The sequence below is a fragment of the Rhinichthys klamathensis genome, unplaced genomic scaffold (assembly GCF_029890125.1).
Source record: "Rhinichthys klamathensis goyatoka isolate OS25496 unplaced genomic scaffold, OSU_Roscu_1.1 h1tg000261l_1, whole genome shotgun sequence".
Classification (NCBI taxonomy): Eukaryota; Metazoa; Chordata; class Actinopteri; order Cypriniformes; family Leuciscidae; genus Rhinichthys; species Rhinichthys klamathensis.
The window spans coordinates 773,233-793,083 of NW_026606782.1; the positions used below are offsets into that span (position 1 = coordinate 773,233).

Sequence of the window (19,851 nt, forward strand, 5' to 3'; positions counted from 1 at the left end):
AGACAAGAAATAAAGTAAACCGTTCAAGACACAGCAGGATACAACGTTAAAATAGCCAAAATATAAAGTTATGAAACTTCACTTTGCCCTCAGCCAAAACGATTTGCCAGGGAACAAATGACACGATTAATGATACCAAAGATCGCCCGTTAGAAATACACAAGACGAATTATACCTCGTTTAACCACTACTAGAGACATCAGAGCCAGCGGCAAACTAGCCGAGGAAAGGCTGTTCCAGGCGGGGTGCAGAGCGCTGAGACCCGGTGAAAGACTGGTCCTCACAACTCCGAAAACGTCAGATCAAACTTTTAAATAGGCGCTATCTTTATAAATAAACCACAGATTTGAGCTTTAAACAACTACATTGTCGACTGAAAAACTATTAAAACTACATTTCGTGACACAATAACAGTAGTATTTTTAAATTTCGCGGCTTCTCTCGTCTGTCTATGCGCGAAAGCACCAGTGAATGAAGGATTGCCGTAAAGCAGGTTTCTGGTCGTACGATGTGTATGACGTCATTGACATTTTAAAAGACTTTTTAAAGCAAATAAGTGACTCTAAAAAATCTAACACCAAGTAATGTGTAATTTTTTTGCATCTTCTTTCGAATACAATATTCAAATTACTAGACAAAAAAATATATCCTGAGAAAAGTGGATTTTTAGGGGTATTGCTCCAGAGACCTCCATTCATTCTGCACTCCGCCTGTGAGCGCCCTCATATGGACCTAGAGTGGAACTGCAACCAGTTCAGACCCCAGAAGTTTAATGTGAGTGGGAGTTCTCCCCATATTAGGCCCTGTCCCAAATGGCACACTTCATGTGCACTTTCGGTCTTGTGGACTTACAATGGCTGCCGCGTGCGCGTGTCCGTTAAGTCCGTGAGACCGCAGTGTGTCCCATTTGTCATTTTTAGATCTCAGAAGGGTGCTCGCGAGCGCCCCCTCTGCGGTCGATTTGCGCCCTTGATGCGCACTTTTGCCGAGCCCACGCTGATGAGGACTCCACAGCAGACTTCTTCCCGACATTCAAAGCGGCGTTACGTCGCGAAAGTGCGGACTCAGAGGAAGACCGCGAGTGCTTAGGGTTCCATTTGGGACAGGGCCTAATATGGGGAGAACTCCCACTCACATTAAACTTCTGGGGTCTGAACTGGTTGCAGTTCCACTCTAGGTCCATATGAGGGCGCTCACAGGCGGAGTGCAGAATGAATGGAGGTCTCTGGAGCAATACCCCTAACATTTTCGACATTCTCTGATTGGACTCTACGATCGGCGGAAGTAATCCAGCATCCTTAGACCTTCACCGGAAATACCCCCGTGCATAGTAGATAGGTCTAACTGAAATTAAAAGCACTTTCATATTTTTATTTTCAAAAGTTAACTGTCATATAGGCCTATAAACATAATTTAAAAGAGAATCACTAAATAATTATATCAATCATACTGGTAAGACAATGGTAGCAATAATTAAAACATTAAGGCTATACTTTATAATATGACACATATGTTGCTGTCTGGGTTGTCATCAGAAAAACTATCAAAAAGCAAGAAAATCTGCCCAGACAGCAACATAGTGTCGGCAATTATTGTAGAAAATCCATTTATTTAAATAGCTATTGTTGGTATGCCTAAATTTCCTATGGTTAAAAAGATATGGGACAAAACAATTTCAAGGGGAAAATGAGGAGTAGAAAAAACACACCGCAATACATAAGAAGCATCGATTACATCGGAAGTATCGGAAATACTAAAGCTATGCTACTATCCTCAACCGTGACTTTTATTATGGTGTGTGAATTCTACCACCAACCGGAACAAGCCCTTTGGGATGGTCAGCATTTAAATACCTCTACAAAGCAAATAAGTATAAATAATGAACCGAATTTTCGGTCGGAGCAAACAGACGCCTCCACCCAACCTTTCTGACTGCATAGGCAATGTAAGTAGGCTACTGTATGGTTGTGTAAATGTCTCGCAGTCTCAGGACATCAGTGAAGCAGCCTGATTGGTGTTTGCATGTCAGACATGGATGTACAGTGGATGCTGTCTGTGTGGTGTTCCCGTTATAGGTGGATACGAGGGTCGAGTCGATCGATAAGAAAATAGCGAGAATCGATGCAGAGCTAATGAAGTATAAGGACCAGATGAAAAAGATGAGGGATGGACCCTCAAAAGTGAGCATTGAAACTCGAGTTGATGTCACATATCATTCTATTCAGGCTACTGTACAGTGTGATCCACATGTCTGAGAACACTCTGTTTTGCATTTTTAATACATGTTTGTGCATATTATTAGCATAACAACTAATGATTTTTTAAATTGAAATATTAACATTCTTTAGTATTTTTTGTCCTCCTTCTGGCAGCAGCACCAAATTTTTAATTTGGTTTTTTTTTTCTTCAGTTTTAGAAGTTTCAGTACACGGAAGTACGCCCTGAACCGCAACGTAAAAAAAAAAAAAAAAAAAAAAAATCTGTAAAAAAAAAAAAAAAAATCTAGCATTTCGATATTAAAGGAGCTGTATGTAAGATTGTGGCCAAAACTGGTACTGCAATCACTTTCAAATTACTGTAGAGCGGTGTATCCCCTCCCCCTCCTCCCTGACTCAAGGTTGCCAGATAGGCTGCAGGATCCCGCAGGAACGTGACGAGCTGCAGCTGTGGTAACTAGAGCAGAGCTGGCAACCCGGATGCTGCAACACTACTGACTTCGTGATTGGTAGATAGGTGGAGGGTGGAGCATCAGACCAAAACACAACATGACAACATCAACATCAGTTGAGGGCTGCAACTGCACTTTTTAAATGACAATATGCTGGCCGGACAACTGTTGTCAGTGATATAAGTATTTGAAATGTACATGATTTCTTAATGTCTAGTGACATATCAGGGCCATTTTATGATTAATTGAAATAAATTTCTTACATACAGCTCCTTTAAAGTCGAAACATTTCGAGATTAAAGTCGAAACATTTCGAGATTAAAGTCGAAACATTTCGAGAGTACGAGAATACAGTCTTCCGTAGAAGTTGCGTGTGTGCTTGCCATTGTTTCACATTGCCGCACACACAGGCATTCATAATGGTGCATAGCGAGTGTTTCACACTGTGTGTGTGTGTGTGTGTGTGTGTGTGTGTGTTTTGTGTGTGTGTTTTGTTTCAACAAAAGGAAATTCAACAGGTGCCAATCTACCAGCATTAGGCTACCATTATAGGACGTTATAAAATATACTGCACCGGAATAGACTTTAGCCTATAGGAAAACCAACCAAAACACTTTTCAGACTGGATGGAGATATCCAGCTTTATGAATGAATGAATGAATGAATGAATGAATGAGGCATTTATATAGCACTTTCATATGTCTACTAGACTTACACTCAAAGCGCTTTACAATCATATCAGAGAATCTCTCCTCAAGCACCATTAGTGGTTATTAAATCTGAGGAAATCACGGGAACAGGTGTTGTGCCTAATTTCGACCCCTGCCAAATTATTACCCCCCTAGCATTGGTAGGTTTAGGATTCGTTGTGGGGGAGGGGTTACGATTAGGTGCGGGGTTGGGACTAGGCAATCAGGTACTGAATTCAACGAGGGGGGTAATAATTTGGCAAGGGGTCGAAATTAGGCACAACACCTGCCAAATGATTGGATACAGAATGGCGTTATAGACGAGCGCACAGACTCCGCCGGAGTAGGTATCACAATCTGGTCCAAACTTTATGTGGCAGTGTTTTTGAGGTGTTTTCGTGCTTGTCTAGGCAACACTATCTGGGTCGAGAACACAACAGTAACTGTTCTGTCTCCCTCTTCACCGTAAATACGTTCTGGATACATTTTAAGTGCATCATTCTGTATCCAATCATTTGGCCGGATCCCATGATTTCCTCCGATTTAATAATCACTAATGGTGGTTGAGGAGAGATTTTTTTTTTTCAGGCAATGGCACAGAAAGTACAAGGCAGACAAAATACTGTTAAGTCATACAGTGCAAAAAAAAAAAAAAAAACAGAACATACAGTATTTAACTGACAATCCAATTCTGCCTGAAAGGGAGTGGGAAGAAGACAATTTATTTAATCCCACCCCAGTTCCCAGATTCTCTGATATGATTGTAAAGCGCTTTGAGTGTAGGCCCAGTAGACATATGAAAGTGCTATATAAATGCCTCATTCATTCATTCATTCATAAAGCTGGATATCTCCATCCAGTCTGAAAAGTGTTTTGGTTGGTTTTCCTATAGGCTAAAGTCTATTCCGGCGCAGTATATTTTATAACGTCCTATAATGGTAGCCTAATGCTGGTAGATTGGCTCCTGTTGAATTTCCTTTTGTTGAAACGAAACACACACACTAACACACCCACACACACACATACACACAGACAGTGTGAATTTGTGAAACACTCGCTATGCACCATTATGAATGCCTGTGCTGCAATGTGAAACAATGGGAAGCACACACGCAACTTCTGGAAGACTGTATTCTCGTACTCTCGAAATGTTTCGACTTTAATCTCGAAATGTTTCGACTTTAATCTCGAAATTTTTCGACTTTAATCTCGAAATGCTTTTTTTTTACAGATTTTTTATGTTGCGGTTCAGGGCTTCTGTATTACGTACATTTTATTTCAAGTAATTTTTTTTTTTATGGTTTTAGTTTTTAGTTAACTTTAATAACCCTGACTCAAGCTTCATGAACTCCACAAGTTTGTGTCAAACCTAATGATCATATTTTCCAGCATTGAGAATGATCCAAAGAGCATCTTGTGCTTCAAAACATATGTCATATGGCACCTTTAGGAGTTCACAAGATCACAAATATACTTTATTTAAATTGATTACTGACCGTGGCTATATAATGTTTTACATTATATTTTCAAAATCCTGAAATTAAATTAGACCTTGAATCCCAGATTTTCAAAGTGGTCTCAGATTGTTGGATCCCACTGTAAATCATAAAGAATTCTGTAAGCATGAGATGAACAATCTCTTTACAGAATACAGTAAAACAGAAGGCGATGAGAGTGCTGAAACAAAAGAGAATGTGAGTTTTAGCCTGATGAATTCATTTACAATGTGTGAAATGTTTATTTCAATATCTAGTATTCTGTTTTCATTTCACATTGATAAAGGATGTGCTCAAATGTTTTTAGTAATAATGTTAAATGTTTTTTTCACTGTATAATGCAGGTATGAGGGTCAAAGAGATCAGCTTTCCCAGCAGTCATTTAATATGGAACAAGCCAACTATACAATCCAGTCATTAAGGGACACCAAAACAACCGTAAAGACTTGTTATTAACTTATTTACTGCTGTCCATGTATTCCCAGCACTGTTGAATTTATAATTTCATTTAATCATTAATAAATTCCAAGAAATTTGATTTGCAAAGAGCCCACTTCTCCTTGCGTGTATTGTATTTTCCTAATAAAATAAATAATTTCATAATGTATTGTTTTTTTACTTTCTGAAATGTCATTCTGAGAACAAAAAAAAACCTTTTTTACTGGTGTATATATTTTTCCGAGCACTAATACATTTTACGTTTAATTTATTCATTCATATTTATATTTTTTTAACTGTAAGATTCTACAAACCTTTTATACTTAAAAAAAAAATTATTTTTTAGGTGGAGGCTATGAAGATTGGAGCAAAAGAAATGAAGAAAGCATATAAACAAGTGAAGATGGATCAGATTGAAGTATGCACACTAATCATTGTGATATCACTGTTTTTTTAGTAATGTTTTTGATTCATGATCAGTGGTTAGTAATATACACTTTTTCATTACCAATGTTTGTGGCTGATAGGACCTGCAGGATCAACTGGAAGACATGATGGAGGAGGCCAACGAGGTGCAGGAAGCTCTCAGTCGCAGCTATGGCACACCAGAGATCGATGAGGATGAACTGGAAGCAGGTTGTGTGTGTGTGCGTGTGTGTGTGTGTGTGTGTATTTGGAGTTTCGAACTTCACTTTTTTCTCTGTTGCAGAGCTGGATGCTCTGGGAGATGAGTTACTGCTGGATGATGACAGCTCTTATTTAGATGAAGCCTCGTCTGCACCCTCCATTCCTGAAGGAATACCCAGTGACACAAAAACCAATAAGGTGCAGATTGCATTAAGATACACATATTCATTATCTTTTGGGAATATTTATTTTTGTGATTTGTTCTGTACATTTTTTTTGTTTTTGTATTTGCATCCCTCAGGATGGCGTTCTGGTCGATGAGTTTGGACTTCCACAGATCCCTGCCACATAAGAATCTGTTCTCTGATCAGTGTTTTATTTACATGCGTTGGAGGAAGTTATTAGTGCTGGTAAATGGTATTCAACATGTTTTGTAGTATTCATTGCCAGTCTAGCACTTGGTATTGTAACTAACTGTTTTTGTTACATGTTGATCTTGTTCACATGAAGCACAATTTTAATTAGAATTTGGTCATGTTAACATGTTAGCCTGATTGACAATAAGATTCCAGTTTTTAGAAATTTAAAGAAATCTGGTATATACCTTAAATCTGAATTTTGGGTCACCTACTAAGAATTTCCATTGTTTCCTGAGCTTACATCAACGCATGTCCTAACAAAAGTAATTCTGGATGAAATGAGATCCAAACAGTTACAAAAGTCAAGCAAAAAATACAGACATTTAAACATGTAAACCCATATTATTTCATAATATAGCAGTTTCTAATTTTAACATTTTTACAGTTAATATTAATGTCTATGCCCTTGCTTCACTCTGAAGCTTGCTGATATGTTGACAGAATTATGTTGAAACTGATCAAGTATTTGATCAGTATACTATAGTATAACTATAGTATAAGTACTATAGTTCTGTGTAGCATGAATGAAGAATCTGCCTGGAGCAGCAATGTAAAGCAAGGCATAATCAGGTCTGAATATTCTTTGAATTATTAAAATTACCTCTTTTTCTTGATAATAAAGTTCATTAATGATAATACATCAGGATCTGAAATATTCTGAAATGTGAAATGCATCACTGGAGTCTGTAAGAGTTGCAATAAATGGTGGTATTTAAAAATAATTGTGGATAATTGTTTTGGAACCACTGGGCTATTTATTTGGCAATAACACATTTGAGAAGAGTTTTCTTCAATAGATTGTTTTCTATTAAATGCCACAAGAACAATAGAAGTATTACATAGTCTAAAAAAAAAAAACAGTTACACAAATTTCAGTGTTTTTTCCAAAGGGGCTATGTAAAAGTCCCTCTCTCTGAAATAGCTCACTTCTTGGGTATATGGTATTTTCCTAATGAAATAAATCATTGCATAATCGTATTGTTTTTTTCTACATTCCAATTTTTTTTTTGTAAATAAAAACAAACAAATATCAAGCGCATCCCCGGTTTTCTAAGGGGCGTGACGCACTTCCGGTTGCATAATGTACACATTCTAAAGTTGTGAAGCGTTAGCAAACAGTGTGCCGATATGGCGGAGAACACCTTGACAGTGACAGTTGCTTATGGTAAAGATAACTGACCACTTTTCATATTTCAAAACATGAAGATATATCGAAAATAAATCTAGTCGCTATTTTATTGAGGTTAGCTTTACACTAGCTGTTAAAGCTAGCTAACGTTACCTGTAAATGATCCGAACATCACTCTAGACGCTTATTTCACCATTAGTGATATATCGAGGCTATGAATTTATATCTTGAGTTTTCAAGTCTATTGTAATCTGATTAAGGTTAAATGAGTGGTGAACGTTAATGCTGGATTTGCAGATACATTTCCAGTTAGCTCTCTCGATCATTTTGAGTATTAAACCTGTGATCTTCTGTCTCAGGCACGACCAAACACAGCATCACTTTAACAGCACAAGATGGACATGAACCACTGTTGAAGGATTTGTGTGAGGCGCTGACAGAAGCCACAGGAGTACCAGCACCATCCCAGAAAGTCATATTTAAAGGTAATACAGCTATGCTTTAGGCACATCTGTTTCTCGGCTTTCTGTGTTTATACTTGCTCAACTGTAAATGGTCTGTGTTTTGCGTATTAACTACAGTATTGTCATGAGTTGAAGTTTGTGAGCTCAACAGAACAATGCAGTTTTTTAAATAAAAGCATCATTAGTCTGCCATTTCAACTGTATTGGTGTATTGCTGTTGCAAGAGTAACCTGGATCACTGGAATTGTAACCTTATGTTGTTCTGACTGTAGGGAAATCATTGAAGGAGATGGATGAGCCTCTGTCCGGCTTTGGAGTAAAGCAAGGTTGTAAAATGATGATGATTGGAAAGAGGGTAAGATGTGTAATGTGTTGTTCATTCATTCATAAAGATATAACTGTAATTATTTCTGAGTCTGACAAGCTGCTTTATTTTTACAGAACAGTCCTGAGGAGGAAGCTGACCTTAAAAAGCTCAAAGACATTGAAAAGTCAGTGGAACAAACCGCCAAGAAGCTTGAGAAGGTGGATGGTGAACTCACAGGACTGAAGAACGTATGTGTGACATGTTTTTAAAAGATAAGTCTTTAGGTGCATCCCGATTCATGTATTAATGGCACTATTCTATGCCTTTTTATAGTATAAATAGTGTGAGTAGTGCGTTCACACTGAAAATTCAGAAAAAGTGCGCTTCAAATATCTGGATGATGCACTGAATTAACCGAAGTGTGGGATGTTGGACGCACGTAGCTTTAATTACATACTGATGAGGGGCTAACAGATTCTGGTGTTGGATGACAAAATAGCCTTATGAAATTCATACACTAGACAGTTGAGTCCACAGTGCATAGTGTATAGAATGTCATTTAGGACACAACATTTATTTTTCTTCTTGAACACTGTACCTGATGTACGAGGCTTGGCAATATGGTCATTCTCATAATTGAATTCATAATGTAATGATTTTCAGGGTTTTCTTGCAAAGGAGTTGCAAGCTGAGGCTCTTAACAAACTGGACCACAGAGTGAAAATCGCCTCTGAGCAGTTCATGAAGATCCTAGAGGAAATAGATGCACTGGTAATTGTTTTTTCGCTTCTTAAAGTTGCTCAAAGTAAAGCCCGAAAGTTAAAAACCCGTTACACTCAGATGTAATGTCACAATAAGGAAGAAAAAATCTGCTGCTACTTTAGTTTAATTGCAATTGATTATTTTAGAGATAAAATAAAACTACAGTATATTACATGTATTTAAATACTGTTTTTCAGTAAAGTCGCTTTATTTGTGCACTTTTGTATTGGTAAACTCCAACATTATTTACAGAACTTGCCTGAGAGTTTTAATGACTGCAGGATGAAGAAAAAGGGACTTGTGAAAACTGTTCAGGTAGGATTATGCCTTATGGATATTAAGTTTTAATTAAACACTTAAGACTTTAACATACCCATGACCATTATTTGATTTCAGATCTTTAATAAATGTATTTTCCTTGTCCTTAGGGGCTCCTAGCTCAGTGTGACAAAATTGAAGCTGGAATATCAGACCACTTGGCCAAGATTCAGACAAAAAACTTAGCCTTAGCAGAGTGATCGTGAATGAAGACTCCTGACATCAGTAGTTACTGGTGCTGCTCTATGAGCAACTGAAGAACCTCACTGAGAGCTTTGGCACTGAAGGTGGTCCTGCAGTTCCTACAACCCATGACCTACACATGCACCTGTCATACAGAGAACGGGCGGCATTTGATTACTTATGAGTTTATATTTTTCATGCTAAGTGTTGGAAATACTTCTGGCTATGGATGGGACTGAAGAGTTTTGACCATCTAGAACGTTCTCTCGTTTAACTTTGTTACCTAGCCTAAGTTTGACAGTTGTTGGATTCATAATCTTGTTTTGGTCAAAGAGAAAAAAAAAGAATGGTGCTGGAAAAATTTCTTTTTAAAGGACCCAATTAAATGATCTAATTAATAAAATAAATCAGCATTGTACAGTAAAACATTTGGATATAAAAATGTGAAATTGTTTTTTGAAAGCAAAGGATTGTAGCTCGATAGTCCTCATTTTCTTTTTATCATGATTAAATCTCAGGGTGCTCCAAACCACTGGTTGTTGTCTCCGTCGATTTCTGTCTCTGATGTTGTTGTGAAGTTATTGAGAGAAATTAAAAATTTGAAAACCGATTTTGTGTTGTCTTAGTAACCATCATTGGCAGTTTATCTTATTCTGTACAATCCCAAATCTAGGTTTCAATGAACCAGCATTTTTTTGTTTGTTGTGAATTTAGTTTTTTTTTTTTCAATGTCATTACATTATTTGTAGCAAATGAAACAAATTGATTTTTTTGTTGTTGTTGAAAAAATATATGACCTCTGTAAAGGACACCAGGACTCGATTATTAAGAAAATAAAATGGCATGATATGACATATATAGGCAAGTACCAATGTTTTTTCAAGTACCAATTAATTTTTAGGTTTCAGGCTATTTTTAACCAAACATACCTTTTTGTATAAAGATGATTCTCGACTGTTATGAAATATATAACAATGATTTGATATACCATTGTACTTTATGCAATGTGTGTGTAAAATGGCTATTAATTGGTAGTCCCAATCAATACAATGTCTCTATAATTGTAGGTAGTTTGCATATCAATGTGTTCTTGAGGCAACATAATTTCCTCATATGTCATAGGAATATTGATACATAATATATTTCCCTATTAACTTGTTGTGTCTCCCAAAATGCCTGATAAACAACCTAGACTTACTTGTAAGTCCGGTTGTCCTCAATGGACATTGGTTTTGTAAAAGAAAGTAAAATTCAGATTTGAAACTCCATAACATTTTCCTGAGAGGTTTATTTCTGCCAAACAATTTGAAAATTAGATTTAAATGATAATTGCAGAATATTAATACATCATATTTCCATAAGAGTGCTAAATTTGATAATTCAGTCAGTCAGTTATTTTTAAAGACCAAGGAGAGGGAGTTGTCATGGTGAAACCTAGAAAAACATTTGGTATTTCTCTTTACAGGACATCTAGACTTAAAACTGACATGTGTGGTCTAAAAAAAAAAAACTATAATAGAATGTCCTCTACAGAGGAAAAATGTCTATCCCTGGGTCTCAGGAGTATAATATTAATGACAATACCTGGTTTTTAACAGAATTCAAAAATTGTGTTTTTTAATTGTAAAAGAATGTTGGGATAAACTCCAAACTCTGTAAAGAAAACTTGATGACTTACCTTACATTAAATTGTTTATTACAAAGTGTAAATATCCAGCAACTCCAAGCTACACTGAATAATTCCATAATTTATTTCTCAACATTTACATAGCAGAACAGCATTCATTCACTTTGAGGTTTACCACAGATGACATGTCTTTATGTAATTCATAGTTATGTACAAGTCTACATAGACTGTTTAAGAGAAGGTCCAGTACAGTCAAATAATCTCACCTTGCTGATGAATAAATCCCTTTGCACTAGCCCATGTGGGGATGAATGTGGGGAAAAGGAGACAATTAAACACGGTGTAGTTTTCATTCGTTTCAGTAGTGATCGCCTCATTCTAATCATCCTTGTCTTTAGCGCCGTGCTTCAGGATGCGTGTGAATTCCACATAGTTGAAGTTTCCTTTCTTGTCAATAGGGGCCTCTCTAAACAGCTCATCTACTTCTTCATCTGTGAACCTGTCTCCCATTGTGGTCAAGAGCTCCCTCAGGTAGTCCTCCTGAATAAAACCTAGAACAAATTAGGCAAATTGGTTATCAATGCTGAAAATAATTTAATAAATGTATACCAAAAACCAGAATATATTCTATTTATTTTGGTGAATGCCTTACTTACTTCCCTTACTTACCTGTCGCCTCCTCATCAAAACAAGCAAAGGCGTTTTTGATGACATCCTCAGGGTCTGTTCCATTAAGTTTCTCTCCAAACATTGTGAGAAACATGGTGAAGTTAATGGGACCAGGAGCTTCATTCATCATCGCCTCGAGGTATTCATCTGTGGGGTTCTTACCTGCCAATAAAATAACTTGTCAGTCAAAACCAGTTTGTATCGGATTAAATGTAGATTTTAAGTTTTGTGGCATTTAAAAATGATTTGAATTTGTTTAAGTCCTTTTAAATTACAATGAAATCAAAACAGGCAATAATTATTTTTATGGAATATTGCATTGTTTATTATGATTTCTCACTATTGACTAGTTGCTTATTAGCTTGCATATTACTAGGATATTGGCTGTTTATTAGTACTTATAAGCACATATTAATGCCTTATTCTGCATGACCATATTCGAGATCCCTTAATCCTACCCAATTCCTCAACTATCTTACAAATTATTAATAAGCAGTAATTAGGAGTTTATTGAGGCAAAAGTCATAGTTAATAGTGAGAATTGGATCCTAAAATAAAGTGTGACAAATTATTTTCCATGGACATCATTATATATAAAAAAAAAAAAATGTACCCTTATAATCTTTAATCAAAATAACTCCCCTCCCCTTTGCAACAACAGCTCTTCTCTTATGACGTGTTCACTGGCGTCACATGACAACTTTAAGCAGCTGAAAAAGGAATGCATTTAAACTTTTTAAATGACTTGCAATATAATGATTAACCCCCTACGTTTAAATTAATTTATGTTATAATATATTTTGTTATTTATTATTTGTCATTATTTTGTTTTAATAAAAAAAAAAAAAAAGTTTTTGTTCTCTCTTTCAATGTATGCTGCTTGGATTTTTTATGTGTTTGTGTTTTAAACAGATAATGCTGGTTTATTTAAAGCTGCAGTCCGTAGCTTTTTTTGGGGTTAAAAATGGATCATTTTTTGGGGTTAAAAATTATCCAAAATACATATTTGAGAAAATACATAACCAGCCAGTGTTCAAAACTATCTGCTTGCCTTAGTTCGATTCAAAGTGGTAAGCTTGTAATAATGTTTTTAATTCCAGTGGTACTGGTGGATTTCCGCGGGAGATTCGAGCTTGTCTTTGCGTCATTACGTCACATCTGTACACATAAAGAAGGAGTCTCGGCTAGAATAAGCTATATTGCGTGTGAGGATGTTGGAGGTGGAGATTTATAGCCTTTTCTCACAGCACTTGATATAATTAAACTTATCAATTTGATGGCGGATCCAGAAAGGTTTAAACGACAATCACCAGTGACAACAGATTCACCCGCTGTAAAATGCAAAAGACTTCTTTCGGACTTTGGAGTGGCTACAGAAAGAAGAGACTGCAACCGGACCCATGCAAAAACAAGGATAATATCTGAAGGGCATTAAATGTAGTCACGCAATGCTGATGTTGTTAACATTAACAATTTGAGAACAAAGTATAATTTGCACAGTTTTGCGTGATATGATAACTTATAAGCGATTGTTAGATTTAATCAGCGCGATTTACTGCAATGTCAGAACTAGAACAAAAGTGGATGTTTTTTACTTGTTCAGATGACATTTTCCGGTGAAAATTCTTATGTTGGTCATACTTCCAAAACGAATAATCTGTGAAGTCTGAATGCCAGTATCCACACCGGCGCGGTGACTGACAGCTGCACAGCACACTCTCCTCAAACATTGTGTTCATCCGCGCTGTGCCGTGTCGAGGGTGTTGAAGTACAACTCACGTAAAGTTGATAATTCCGCGAATGACTGCAATTGCAGATTTCGAACAGAGATGGCGACAAAGAGGAAAAACTCTGGACTGCAGCTTTAAAGTCGGCATGAAATCAAATTTGACAAATCTTCTTTTTATATGTAATATTGTAGTGTTTATTATAAATGATTTATCTGTGCACTTCATTATTTTTTTTAAATTCATGTACCCTTATAATCTTTAATCAAATACATTACCCTTCCCTCCCCCCTCGAAACGACCACTCTTCTCTTTCGGTCACGTGCAATGGCGAAAGGGTGCGGCCAGAGCCGATGAGGGTGCGGCTATCGGTGCACCGCCTCTCAGAGAAGATACATTCAAATCTGCCTCCATTTTGTTTGCAACACCCCAACCTCCAACGATCCAATCAATTCCCGAAGGACGAAATCAAGCCCCGCCCTACATTTTTTTCTAATTTCAGAAGCCGTTTCACTCGGATATACGTCACAACAAGGAAAAAATGACAATCTCAACTTCCGTTTCATGCCGACTTTAAAGAGATATTCGTATTTTATTATGACTTAGTGTTAACCGTTTCAGAACACCATGAAAAATATGACCATATGTAGATATGACCAGGAAAATATGAACCTCATTTAATGCTCATATTTTAGTGTCCATTGCAACAGTAATGAGCCAGGGATAGTTGCAGGGCGGAGTAGTGTGCATGCAGAAAGGTGAATTGCTACAACAGAAATGAACCCCTAACCCTACCCCACACCCAGAAAGACCAATGATAAAGACCTTTCCCACACCTAGTTCAACCTGCAGATACCCACACTTGACAATAATTGATCTGGATAGTAGCATCCAGAGAATTACAGATAATTATTACTGAAATCCCATATAGCAGTATATTAAATAGAAAATAGTCCAACGCCGTGGTACAGCGAGCACACTCAGGCCCTAAAGAGAGCAGCCAGAAAAATGGAGCGCAACTGGAAGAAAACTAAACTAGAGGTATTTCGGATTTCGTGGAAAGAGAGCTCAATTGCTTACAGAGAGGCTTTAAAAGCTGCTAGATCTGCTTATTTTTCAAACCTATTAGAAGAAAATAAACATAATCCTAGGTATTTATTTGAAACAGTGGCTAAACTAACGAAAAAGAAAGCTTCAAGCTCAGAAGTGTCAAAGCAACACGGCAGTGATGACTTTATGAACTTCTTCACTTATAAGATTGATAATATCAGGGACAAAATTATAACTATGCAACCGTCTACCACAGTATCGCATCAGGAAGTGCATTGTAGTCTCCCTGAGGAAAAATTTGATTTATTTGTTGCTATAGGAGAGGAAGAATTCTGCAAACTCGTTAATTCATCTAAATCGACAACTTGTATGTTAGATCCTATACCGACTAAGCTACTGAAAGAGATGTTTCCAGAGGTCATATATCCTCTTCTTAATATCATTAATTCATCTTTGTCTCTAGGATACGTACCAAAAACCTTTAAACTGGCTATGATAAACAATTTTAGTTAGCGGTTCTTTTAGATTATTATAATCTTAGATTAGTCAATTACAGGCCGATCTCGAATCTGCCTTTTCTGTCAAAGATATTAGAAAAAGCAGTATCTTCACAACTATGTTCCTTTCTAGAAAGAAATGATATCTGCGAGGATTTTCAGTCCGGATTTAGACCGTACCATAGCACTGAGACCGCTCTCATTAGAGTCACAAATGATTTGCTCTTATCATCCGATCGTGGTTGTATCTCTCTATTTGTGTTACTCGATCTTAGTGCTGCATTTGACACCATTGACCACAACATTCTTTTAAATAGACTAGAAAACTATGTTGGCATTAGTGGAATTGCATTAGCATGGTTTAAATCATACTTAACTGACCGTTATCAGTTTGTAGCAGTAAATGAAGAGATGTCTTATCGATCACAAGTTCAGTATGGCGTACCACAAGGCTCAGTACTAGGACCGCTGCTGTTCACTCTGTACATGCTACCATTAGGAGATATCATTAGGAAACATGGAGTTAGCTTTCACTGTTATGCCGATGATACTCAGCTGTATATTTCTTCAAAACCCAACGAAACTTACCAATTCACAAAATTAACGGAATGCATAGCTGATATAAAAAATTGGATGACTAGTAATTTCCTACTACTAAATTCTGAAAAGACAGAGATTCTAATTATTGGACAAAAAACTTCCACACGTAATAACCCAGAATACTGTCTAACACTTAATGGCTGCTCTGTCAAGTCTTCGTCGTCGGTTAGGAACCTGGGTGTGCTATTTGATACCAACCTTTCTTTTGAAAGCCACGTGTCTAGTATCTGTAAAACTGCATTTTTCCATCTTAAAAATATATCTAAATTACGCCATATGCTCTCATTGGGAAATGCGGAACAATTAGTCCATGCGTTCATGACCTCAAGGCTAGATTATTGTAATGCTCTACTGGGTGGTTGCCCTGCACGCTTAATAAACAAACTACAGCTAGTTCAAAACGCCGCAGCTCGAGTTCTTACCAGAACCAGGAAATATGACCATATTAGCCCGGTTCTGTCAACACTGCATTGGCTCCCTATTAAACATCGTATAAATTTTAAAATATTGTTGATTACCTACAAAGCACTAAATGGTTTAGCTCCGCAGTACTTGAGCGAGCTCTTAACGCATTATAGTCCTTCACGTCTATTGCGATCTCAAAATTCCGGCCAGTTGATAATACCTAGAATATCTAAATCGACTGCTGGCGGTAGATCCTTTTCCTATTTAGCACCAAAACTTTGGAACAGTCTTCCTACCATTGTCCGGGAAGCAGACACACTCTGTCAGTTCAAAGCTAGACTAAAAACACATCTCTTTGACCTAGCATACACATAATACATTATAGACTTCTATAAATTCAATGTTAGGCTGCATAGATTAGGTCAGCCGGAACTGGGAACACTTCCCTTAAATCTTGATGTACTCGCTACATCATAAGAAGAATGGCATCTACGCTAATATTAGTGTCTTTGTTTATCCCGAGGTTTTCCCGCAGCCTGCCGGATCCAGGCCGTGTCCAGATCTGACGAAGGAGATTCGCCTGGACCCGATGACAATGCAGTGCTGAAGTATCCACTATCCTCTCCCTATGGAGGATCCCTTTCCCACTCTACAGATAAAGCGCTGTGAATTCCGGCTCGCGTACCCCGAAGTGATAAAATAAAACAAAATTCTGTATCAAAATTTATAGGCAAGAAAAGTAGTTTGTTTAGGCTGGGTTGTATGAATTACAAACCTGCGCACATATTTTAAAAAGCACATAACTATAGAATTCTAAATGAGCATGTGAACGCCGTCAGCGTTAATCACAGGTTCGCGTTTAAAGTCTGATCATTTCGACGGAGGTGAATCAATCAAAGTTAACTTTAGCTGGAAGTAACATTATTCAAGAACCGCTATAACGCCAAAACAATCTGTTACCTTAAATTATATGTTTATCTCTGTAAAGCTGCTTTGAAACAATTCATTGTTAAAAGCGCTATATAAATGAAGATGACTTGACTTGACTATTATGGAAGCTTGTTTCCGCCACTGAATAAAAAAATAAATACAAATAATTGCGACTTTTTATCTCACAATTGCGAGATATGAAGTCAAAATTGTGAGAAATAAAGTCGCAATTGCGAGATATAAAGTCGCAATTCTGAGAAATAAAGTCGCAATTGCGAGATATAAAGTCGCAATTCTGAGAAATAAAGTCGCAATTGCGAGATATAAAGTCGCAATTATGAGAAATAGTTGCAATTGCGAGAAAAAAGACAGAATTGCGATTTTTATCTCACAATTCTGACTTTTTTTTTGCAAGTTTACATCTCGCAATTCTGACTTTATAACACATAATTGCGAGTTTATATCTCGAAATTCTGACATCTTTTCTCAGAATTGTGAGATATAAACTCGCAATTGCGAGTTATCAGGCCATTTCTAAGGGGGAAAAAGACTAACTTTTTTCCCCTCAGAATAGTTTATATCTCACAATTCTGACTTTACAACACGCAATTTCGACTTTATATCACGCAATTCTGACTTTATATCTCGCAATTCTGACTTTATAACACGCAACTGCGATTTTATATCACGCAATTCTGACTTTATATCTCGCAATTCTGACTTTATATCTCGCAATTCTGACTTTATAATCTCGTAATTCTGACTTTATATCTTGCAATTCTGACTTTATATCTCGCAATTCTGACTTTATAATCTCGTAATTCTGACTTTATGTCTCGCAATTCTGACTTTGTAACACGCAATCGCGATTTTATATCACGCAATTCTGACTTTATATCTCACAATTCTGACTTTATATCACGCAATTCTGACTTTATATCACGCAATTCTGACTTTATATCACGCAATTCTGACTTTATATCACGCAATTCTGACTTTATATCACGCAATTCTGACTTTATATCTCGCAATTCTGAGAAATAATGTCAGAATTGCAAGATGTAAACTCGCAATTGTGAGAAAAAAAGTCAGAATTGTGAGATAAAAATGACCTTTTTTATTTTTCATTCTGTGGTGGAAACAAGCTTCCATAGTATATAGTATTTTTCGGTGGCACCAAATGGCATTACAGTGAAAAGAGTGAGGGAATGTGATGTCCATTGGAATGGAAACGGTGTCATTAAGAGTGAAGGGCAGAAGATTCAACCTTTTTGCTTTAGAAAACTACTTTGTCCTTACCTAATGAGGCCAACATATCATGCAGATCCTCTTTATCAATGAAGCCATCACGGTTCTGATCGATCATGTTGAATGCTTCTTTGAATTCCTGGATCTGTGATTGGTCGAACATGGCAAACACGTTTGATGTGGCCCGCTGGGGGCGCTTTTTGGTGGTTTTTCCCTTAGCCCTTTTGCTAGACATTTTGACAGTTCTGTGCTTTTAAAACTGAAATTTACAAAAAGACATTTTGCTTGTTAGTCAAAACCTTATTTTACAGTCTATGGTCAAAACCATTTAACACAGATTATAAGAGTACAGGAGCTATTCAAAAAGAAGAATTACTAAAAAAATCATTCAGCAACGATGCCAACCCCAGCAATGACTTTTACTTTATTTAAAACAACTTACTTTTAAGACGAACGGAGTATTGTGTAGGCCTATTCAAGACTGGTTATGAGTTTGTTTAGCTAAGTTACGTTAATATTAGCTGATCAGCCTACTGGCTAAATAACGTTAACGTAGTTGTCAAAAACTTAGCACTTAAATTCTTTAAAGCAGTGGTTCTCAATCTTGGTCCTAGGGAGCCACTGCTCTGCACATTTTATATGTCTCCTTTATCTGACACACCCACTTCAGTTAATAAAGCTCTTTCCTAACGAGCTGATGATCTGAATCAGGTGTGTTAAATGAGGGAGACATACAAACTGTGCAGAGCAGTGGCTCCCTAGGACCAGGATTGAGAACCACTGCTTTAAAGCTTACGTTATGTTTATTTTCATACATCACTTCAGTTCGTTCGTCCACATTTAATGACTTTGTAAGAGCACTGATGGGCAATAAGAAAGCTTGAAATGTTGACAGGAAGCAGCATACCACATAAGTTACTTACTAATAAGCTAACTAGCAACGGAGCTGGCTTTTTTTTGTATTTAGGAGTCTGTGTCGTGTGCAATATAAATTATAAAACTATAACGTCACATTCAACACATAAAAATATTGGAGATTGAGATACTCGTGCAGTAAATTAAGAAAATTAGACGTACCTATTCAGGTAAAAAAAAAAAAAAGGCAGAACACCTAAACACCGCCTGCAACGCTGAAACACCACAACAGCACCCCTCTAATTGATTAGTGTCATGGGAAAGTCCCGTCGACATTTCATTACATCACGGACTGGAATAGCCCATGAGTGACCCTGAGGGGGTGGGTTCAAATGATCAAATAGGAAAAATGTCAAAATGACTTATAAAATGAAAGGTGAATTGTTACAGTAAGGTAACGGGTGTGTTTATGGTTATTATGGTTTTCACATATTAGCTATAGGTCAGATTTAGTTTAATTAAATTACAAGACAACAACAACAACTACATTAACATGGTATGCGTCAAAAACATCTGGCTTTTTTAAAACACAAGCATTATGTTACATAGAGCTAAATATAAAAAAAAAACATAAAAAAATATAAACCTCAAAAATAGTTTTTATATAATCCTTGTGTTAAATAACAAAAATCTCATACAGAGGATCACTTTAGCTGGAAGAAGACAACATTCTAAATTGCTTA

The 19,851-nt window shown here is 36.8% G+C and overlaps 3 protein-coding genes and 1 long non-coding RNA gene across 4 annotated transcripts; 2 read left to right on the plus strand and 2 right to left on the minus strand.

Annotated features, from left to right (window-relative positions):
- The first annotated feature begins 1,797 nt into the window (after positions 1 to 1,797).
- Positions 1,798 to 6,539, plus strand: chmp5a (charged multivesicular body protein 5a). Its single transcript, XM_056267501.1, has 8 exons — positions 1,798 to 1,945; positions 2,076 to 2,180; positions 5,005 to 5,051; positions 5,198 to 5,291; positions 5,638 to 5,709; positions 5,819 to 5,927; positions 6,001 to 6,116; positions 6,220 to 6,539. Exons 1-8 carry the CDS (start codon positions 1,880 to 1,882, stop codon positions 6,268 to 6,270), a joined length of 660 nt encoding a protein of 219 aa, XP_056123476.1. The 5' UTR covers positions 1,798 to 1,879; the 3' UTR covers positions 6,271 to 6,539.
- Positions 6,540 to 7,402: 863 nt separating this feature from the next.
- On the plus strand, positions 7,403 to 10,368 carry bag1 (BCL2 associated athanogene 1). Its single transcript, XM_056267502.1, has 7 exons — positions 7,403 to 7,502; positions 7,826 to 7,951; positions 8,203 to 8,285; positions 8,372 to 8,485; positions 8,901 to 9,008; positions 9,252 to 9,314; positions 9,428 to 10,368. The coding sequence occupies exons 1-7, from the start codon at positions 7,466 to 7,468 to the stop codon at positions 9,515 to 9,517; spliced, it is 621 nt and encodes a 206-aa protein (XP_056123477.1). The 5' UTR covers positions 7,403 to 7,465; the 3' UTR covers positions 9,518 to 10,368.
- Positions 10,369 to 10,768: 400 nt separating this feature from the next.
- Positions 10,769 to 11,463, minus strand: LOC130101681 (uncharacterized). Its single transcript, XR_008809028.1, has 2 exons — positions 11,394 to 11,463; positions 10,769 to 10,934 (listed from the first exon to the last, which is right to left on the minus strand). It is a non-coding gene; the product is annotated as an uncharacterized LOC130101681 (long non-coding RNA).
- Positions 11,464 to 11,471: 8 nt separating this feature from the next.
- On the minus strand, positions 11,472 to 18,506 carry myl12.2 (myosin, light chain 12, genome duplicate 2). Its single transcript, XM_056267503.1, has 3 exons — positions 18,305 to 18,506; positions 11,797 to 11,958; positions 11,472 to 11,678 (listed from the first exon to the last, which is right to left on the minus strand). Exons 1-3 carry the CDS (start codon positions 18,486 to 18,488, stop codon positions 11,506 to 11,508), a joined length of 519 nt encoding a protein of 172 aa, XP_056123478.1. The 5' UTR covers positions 18,489 to 18,506; the 3' UTR covers positions 11,472 to 11,505.
- Positions 18,507 to 19,851: the final 1,345 nt, after the last annotated feature.

Bases quoted from the DNA above. Each gene is read 5' to 3' on its own strand.
- chmp5a (XM_056267501.1), top strand. From the start codon at position 1,880: ATGAACCGAATTTTCGGTCGGAGCAAACAGACGCCTCCACCCAACCTT. The intron at 2,181-5,004 runs GTGAGCATTGAA...ATCTCTTTACAG, and splicing joins TGAGGGATGGACCCTCAAAA to AATACAGTAAAACAGAAGGC. The intron at 5,928-6,000 runs GTTGTGTGTGTG...TCTCTGTTGCAG, and splicing joins TGAGGATGAACTGGAAGCAG to AGCTGGATGCTCTGGGAGAT.
- bag1 (XM_056267502.1), top strand. From the start codon at position 7,466: ATGGCGGAGAACACCTTGACAGTGACAGTTGCTTATG. The intron at 7,952-8,202 runs GTAATACAGCTA...TTCTGACTGTAG, and splicing joins CCAGAAAGTCATATTTAAAG to GGAAATCATTGAAGGAGATG. The intron at 9,315-9,427 runs GTAGGATTATGC...CCTTGTCCTTAG, and splicing joins GACTTGTGAAAACTGTTCAG to GGGCTCCTAGCTCAGTGTGA.
- myl12.2 (XM_056267503.1), bottom strand. From the start codon at position 18,488: ATGTCTAGCAAAAGGGCTAAGGGAAAAACCACCAAAAAGCGCCCCCAG. The intron at 11,959-18,304 runs GTAAGGACAAAG...TTTTATTGGCAG, and splicing joins TGATATGTTGGCCTCATTAG to GTAAGAACCCCACAGATGAA. The intron at 11,679-11,796 runs GTAAGTAAGGGA...AATTTGTTCTAG, and splicing joins TTTTGATGAGGAGGCGACAG to GTTTTATTCAGGAGGACTAC.